The sequence below is a fragment of the Sorex araneus genome, chromosome X (genome assembly GCF_027595985.1).
Source record: "Sorex araneus isolate mSorAra2 chromosome X, mSorAra2.pri, whole genome shotgun sequence".
Taxonomy (NCBI): Eukaryota; Metazoa; Chordata; class Mammalia; order Eulipotyphla; family Soricidae; genus Sorex; species Sorex araneus.
In genome coordinates this window covers 73,745,394-73,752,231 of record NC_073313.1, presented here as the reverse complement: position 1 = coordinate 73,752,231, position 6,838 = coordinate 73,745,394, and the positions used below count along the sequence as shown (strand labels likewise).

The 6,838-nt window shown below is 56.7% G+C and overlaps 1 protein-coding gene across 1 annotated transcript; it reads left to right on the top strand.

Moving 5' to 3' along the window:
- Positions 1 to 1,493: 1,493 nt before the first annotated feature.
- On the top strand, positions 1,494 to 2,504 carry HAPSTR2 (HUWE1 associated protein modifying stress responses 2). Its single transcript, XM_004606648.2, has one exon. The coding sequence runs from the start codon at positions 1,498 to 1,500 to the stop codon at positions 2,287 to 2,289; it is 792 nt and encodes a 263-aa protein (XP_004606705.2). The 5' UTR covers positions 1,494 to 1,497; the 3' UTR covers positions 2,290 to 2,504.
- Positions 2,505 to 6,838: the final 4,334 nt, after the last annotated feature.

Here is a 6,838-nt window from a genome sequence, read left to right as displayed (position 1 = left end):
CACTGAGTGCAGGGCCACGCTGGGAGACCTGGAAGGCCAGTCCACGCCTTGGCTGTGAACTACGTCGGGGCTCTCTGCGGAGGAGGCTCTGGCTTTCTGGAATTTTCTCCTGTGGCCATTTTCCCCTTTGGATATCTCTTATTGGGGGGTTGATCTTAGGGCTTTTGCCTCATCCCTCGTTTATGTAAATGAGAAGAGTCCAATTACACGTATGGAAAAAGGGTTTAATGAATCGTGAAGGAGCCCGCTCGGCAGAGGAAGGGCACAATTCCGTCTTCTTCGCCTCCTCCTTCCCCTCGCGCTTATTTAATTTAGAAACAGGTATGTCTTTGAAGGAAGATGATAACGCTGGGGGATTACAGCATTTTAGTCGAGACACCCAAGTTTCCTACGTGCCAATTATTGAACCGATTTGGATTTGCTTCCTTTATCTTTTTATCTGCAAGGCTTTCTGGAGACTTGGCAAACAGGCCACAACAAACCCGCTACTTTCTTCTGTCCCCTCCCCCAGTTAATGAACGTATTACATGTTCGTTTCTCCCATTAAAAAAAATGTTCTTAGCTCAGGGGTAATTTTTCTCCATACAATTTGCTCTAATAGGTTGCACCGAACCAGGCTCGTGTGGTGACAGGGGCTTGTTGAACTCGAGGGAAGGATTGCAGCAGTAACACCATTAGCAATTCATTTGCTCTGACTGTGATGTTTTAACTAGCTAGGATTTTAGGGTGTTGGAGATTAGGGGAACCCCCCTCCCGTCCCGGGTGCTGAATTCGACACTGGAGCAGCAATGCCATGTGCTGGGGCTTTCACTTTTCCTATTTTCTTCCCCCTTCTTCAGTAATTGAAAGTAGACCCCAACAGGGAACGCCCCCAAACTCATCTCTTTTTTAGTAATGCCAAAACACCTTGCAAAGATGCGGGGCTCGGGGTGGGGGGGCGCAGGGCGGAGCGGGGATCAATACCTGGCCTGCGGCTATTCTGGGGATGTTTAAAGTAGGCAAGTGGCCCAGCCCAGGGCCTCGGCGGGGACTGCGGGGAAGTTCTCAAACCCGCGACTGGCGGTGCCAGCCGCCTCATTAGGCACTTGGAGGTCACTGCGCTGGGGGGGGGGGGTGGGGGTCCGGCCGCCGCGATGCCCTGAGCGACACACTTTCCCAGGAGGAGGACACGGCGGGGGATCGCGGCCAAGAAGCGGCCGCGCGTCGCCCGCACCCGCACCCTCACCCTGGCGCGCTCCGCCCGGGCCTTGCGGGCTGTGCGGCCGGGATGCGACGGGGGCGGCGGGGACCGGCCGCCTCCCACGTGCGGGCGGGTGCGGCGGGGCCGGAAGGGGCTCGGCGGCGGGCGCGGGCGGGCGGCAGGGGCGGGGCGGGGCGGGGCGTGCACGCGGGCGGCGCGCGCGGCAGCCGTTGCCCTCCCGGCCCCGCCGCCCTCCCCGCCGCGGGCGCACGCGGAGCCCGCGGGCAGCCGGGCCGGGCGCGGCGGCAGCGACGCGGATGGAGGAGGCGGCGGCCGACGCCGAGGCCGACGAGGCCGAGCCGTGGCTGAGCAAGTGGGAGCGCCAGTGCCTGGCCGAGGCCGAGCAGGGCGAGCCGGCCGACGCGGGCGGCGCCGACGGGCCCGGGCTGCAGGGCGAGCGGCAGCGGCTGTGGCAGCTCTTCCAGCTCTCGGCCATCGCCGTGGCGCAGCTGTACAAGGACGCGCAGGCGGGGCCGTCCGTGTGGGACCCCTTCCAGCACGCGGCCATGGCCGTGACCAGCCTGTACCAGGAGAGCGGCGACGCGCACCGGCGAAGTTTCGAGCTGGGCGTGCAGGTGGGCCGCCGGCGCCGCAGCCGCGACCTGCTGGACTGGGCCCGGAAGGGCCGCAGCACCATCCCTCGCGAAGACCTCATCGGCTTCCTGTGCGGCAAGGACCCCCCGACGTCGCGGGCGGCGCCCCGCGCCCCGCGCTCGCCCCCGAAGCCGCCCGCCGCCGCCGAGCCCCCCGGCCCCGAGCCCGGAAGCAGTGCCCGCGAAGCCGATCTGCGCCCCTTCCACGACGCCATCGCCCTGCACGGGCTCAGCGGGGCCCTGGAGAGCATCAGCGTGGGCTCCGGAGTCCCCCGGGGGGCCGAGCTGCCCCCGAGGAGCCCCCCGACGGAGGGGGCAGCGGCGGCGGCGGCCAGCGACGCCATGGGAGAGGTGGCCTTCAGCCCGGACAGTGCGGGGACCCGCAAGCGCACTTCGGCCAGTTGCGGCGACGGCGTCTCGGACTCCCCGACGCCCAAGCGCCACCGGCTGCTTTAAACAGGCCCGCGTGGCCCCCAAGTTGCTGGCGAGCGGCCTGCCCTCGCCCTTGCTCGGTGCAAGGCTCCTGGACCCTAGCCTTCCCTAAGTTAAACAGTTTTGCAGGTAGTTTGCCTTAAGAGGCCACTTTGGACTGTTCGCCCCCCCCCAGGCGTGCCCTCCCCACCACCGCTGGGCAGAGCGTGGCGGCCTTTGAAGCCGGACGCATCTGTTCAAGGAGGGAGCCTCATTTGCCTTGTTGACCATTTTATTCCGTGGCGCCAGGCACAGTTGCCGGCGCTCAATAAATGTTTGTTGAACGAATACCTGCGAGCGGACTTACAATTCGTCAACGGGCAGGCCTAACAGGCGCCCGCGGGGTTGGAGCAGCCGTTGGTCCACGTGCCTCACGCGCCTAACCGTTTTGACCCATGGTGGTCACGGTAGCCACGGTGTCAGGCTGGACCACGGCGTGAAATTCGGGGAATCCCCTAGTTAACCTCACCCAGCCGTGCACTTCACTTTTACACAGTGTGCAAGTAACAACATACTGGCCGGCGATGCTGGATTTTTTTTTTTTTTTGTAGTGGGCTGTGATTTGGGTGACGGGTGCAGCATGGAGAGAGGCCATGATACTTGGCTTCTTTTTTTTTTTCTTTTTCTTTTTTTTTTTTTAGGTAAGCAGCGAGACCAGGGCGATCCATCAGGATGAAGTGGGTTTCAGCGAAGGGTCCAGAGTACCTTCACTCCGCGCTTTGGATGCTGAAAACCCATGGGCTGGGAGAGAGTACAGGAGGGAAGCCGCTCACTTGGTGGCCAGTCAACTGTGGAGGCTCCTCTCGCCGCCGGGAGTAAGCCCTGAGCACACAGCCCCCGGCATGGTTTTAGGCAAAGCCCCGAGATGTTTGCTCACAGGAGCTTTTCATCTGTGAAAGGGAACTCTGTCTCCGGAGGTTATTGAGGGCGTAATTCATATTCTGCGGTGGAAGAATCTGGACGCCCACGCCCTTGTTCTTCCTCCCCTAAAAATCAATATACCATGAACACTGATGGGGTTCTAGATAAAGCAGGGACAAACAGCACTAGATAGTGAAGAATTTCTGAACTGAAACCACTGTGACCGCGTTGAAGTTTGCGTAAGCACCCCAGATCTTAACGTTTCCAAGTGGGTTTACTCAGGACCCCTAGGGAGGAGCCTCAGGGCCAGCCCGGGTCGCTGGCTGCCCAGAAAGAATGATCCCCTTGGACCCAAAGGAACACGGGGTGGGGGTGGGGGGCTGCGGGGTAGAAGAGAAAGTCCTCCAGAGACCCATGGTAGGCGAGAGTGGTTTAGAGTAGGGACCGGAAGTGATGCACGCCAGGACGTCGGGTGAGGTGGAGTGGAGTGAGAATGAGATTACAGGACCTGCTAGGGAGGGCTGCAGCAGGGAGTGGGTGTTGAGAGTCCCTGAGTCTTGGCTCAGCATGGTCACTGATCACAGTCCTGCGTGGGGACACCCCCAGATTCTGCACTGTCCCTAAGCAAGTGCCAGGGAAGTGGTCCCGAGCACCGCCATCTTCCAAATCAAAAACCGGAAGAAAAACAAACCTAGATCCCCCACTGGGCGGAGCGATAGCACAGCAGGTGGGGCATTTGCCTTCCACACCACCCACCCGCGTTTGTCTGTCCCTCTCGGAGAGCCCGGCAAGCCACCAAGAGTATCCCGCCCGTACAGAGTCTCCCGCCCACACGGCAGAGCCTGGAAAGCTGCCTGTGGTGTATTCAATATGCCAAAAACAGTAACAAAAGTCTCACAATGGAGACGTTACTGGTGCCTGCTTGAGCAAATCAATGAACAACAGGAGGACAGTGCTACAGTGCTACAGACCCCCCACTGTCTCTTGATCATGCCCAGACCAGCACATATTATATTAGAGATCGATGTGTGACACCTGTCCTTCAGGTCATAGGAAAGTATTGCCATTAATTTTGAAGTGGGTTGGTCATTGATCAGTGCATTTAAAAAGTAAAGCAAATTCCCTGAGAGAGGAAAAACTTGCCATTAAAGTGCTCCACACATATTTATTTAAAGCTACGCTAGGCCTTGAAAGGAAAGGGAAAATGAAAAAATAATTAAAAAACAAAACTTATCCTCAAAGGACACATTCTTCTTGAAAGAGAATAGAGTCTAGAAAGCACTTCCAATTGTACTAAAAGCACCCAAGGGCTACATAGAATTCCAAGGACAAGGAGGTGGCCTTTGAGCCTGGCCAAGAGAAAGGTAGAGTGAGCGAGACAGGATGTCTAACAGTTTGGGGGGGCTGGGCCAAGAGCGCGAGTTCTAGTGCATGTGCCTAGTATCCACCGCCACCATCGGCTGTGGCCCTGGGGAGCCCCTAGCACCCAATCATCAGGCCTGCACTTCCGGACAAGCAAGAGTTAGGGGTAGCCTCTGCAAAACAAAATAAAAATAAAAATGAAAAAAGCTGGAGGGACGGAAAAGAGTACATCAGGTTCAGGGGATCACAGGAGCTGGGTAGGAAAGGCAGGGAGCAAAGGATACGTTGTCCCCCCCCCCCCGCCACCGCTCATACCCAGCGATGCTCAGGGGTTACTCCTGGCTCCGCACTCCTGCACTCCTGGTATGCTGGGGAACCGTATGTGATGCTGGGGATCGAACCCGGGTTGGATGCGTGCAAGGCAAACACCCTACTTGCTGTACTATCGCTCCAGCCCCGATACGGGTTTTTTGCCAAGCCCACATGCTTGCGAGCCAACCCGGGTGCTAATCTGCGTTATGAAGGTTGATGTAGCAGGATCTCTGGTTCTTCATCAGGCAGGACTGACCAGAGTGGGGACAGTGCAGGGGGACTGTCCAGGGTAGTTCCGGCCCAATAATCTCAACTAGGGCATTGCCACGTGGTTAACCAAAGTGGCCAAGCTGTTGACCTTGTGAAGACTGTGCCTTGGAGAGCCTTTATTCACGAGCAGCAGGGGGGTTGGGACCGTCCCTTGAAATCATGTGGCCTGGCAGTGGTGTGAGATGGGACTGACTCCGATGCTTCTTATCGGCTGTCCAGCCCATCTGCGTGTACTGCATGGCCCAGCCTGAGGTTAGACATAGGCACCATCAAAGGTTCCCCCTTTGAGCCCCCGAACTAACCAGGTAACAGGTAGGAACACCTCTGCCTCTTGGAGCCTGGGGAGGCCTGGGTTCCAGCCACTAGCTCTCGGAGGACTAGTCTTGAAGGAACAAGAATATAACTTCTGCCTTGGGGCTGGAGCAATAGTACAGCAGGTAGGGCATTTGCCTTGCATGTGGCCAACACGGGTTCGATTCCCAGCATCCCATAGAGGTCCCCCGAGCACTGCCAGGAGTAATTCCTGAGTGCCAAGCCAGGAGTAACCTTGTGCATCATCGGGCATGACCCAAAAAGCAAAACAAAAAAATAATGCTGCCTTTTCTGCTGGTACTTGAAGCCTCAGGGCTGCTGGACTAACTGATTAATGACCCATTGGCAGCAATTTAGTTTGGGGGCCACCCCAGGCAATGCTCAAAGGTTACTTCTTTTTTGTTTTTTGTTTCTTGCTTTTTGGTTTTTTTTTTTTTTTTTGCTTTTTGGGTCACAGCCAGTGATGCTCAGGGGTTCCTCCTGGCTGTGCACTCAGGAATTACTCCTGGTGGTGCTCAGAGACCCCTATAGGCTGGCAGGGATCGAACCCAGGTTGGCCGCTGCAAGGCGAACGCCCTCCCCACTGTACTGTGGCTCCAGTCCCCTAAAGACAGCAATTTGAACCAGCTGCTGGATCTGTTGCTAGGAGAGCAGGGACCTGGTTTAGCTTGTTTCCGTCTGCCGTGGTGCCCACTCAGCACCTGACCCCTAGGAGCACGCAGGAAAGATCTGGTCACTTAGTAATGGCTGAGTAGCTGAGTAAGCAGCTCATCCAGATCCAGATAGAGCCAACACCTCCCTCTTCTCCCTGGGGAAGGCATCTGAAACCTCTGCTTTAATTTCTGGGTGATTGGTCCCTCGTTCCCTTTACTTGTCAACATTATCATTTGATTTAGCTTTCTGCAAAGTGTGATCAGGCCCAGGTTGTGGCCTAGCTGAATGCCCCCCTCCCTGCCACCTAGGTGAATTACAATCGCAGTGGGAATGCCTGAGATTTGGGACGGGCATAGGGATTGTGATACAGCGTGAGAAACTTCAGCCCAGAGGGACCCCACTGATTCCAAGTGGCTGATTTCAAATTGATCACTGCTGTTCAACTTTTCTGGGATGGCTTTAAGCACTTCTCACCACTCAGATATATTTTTTTAATTTATTATTATTATTTTGATTTATTTATTTATTTTTAATTAGTGAATCACCGTGAGGGCACATTTACAGATTTATACACTTTTGTGCTTATGCTTCCCTCATACAAAGTTCGGGAACCCATCCCTTCACCAGTGCCCATTCTCCACCACCAGTAAACCCAGCATCCCTCCCACCCTCCCCGATCCCATCTCCCCCCACCCCGACCTGCCACTGTGGCAGGGCATTCCCTTCTGTTCTCTCTCTCTAATTAGCTGTTGTGGTTTGCAAT

Excerpts from the sequence above, each read along its gene's own strand:
- HAPSTR2 (XM_004606648.2), top strand. The coding sequence starts at position 1,498 with ATGGAGGAGGCGGCGGCCGACGCCGAGGCCGACGAGGCCGAGCCGTGG.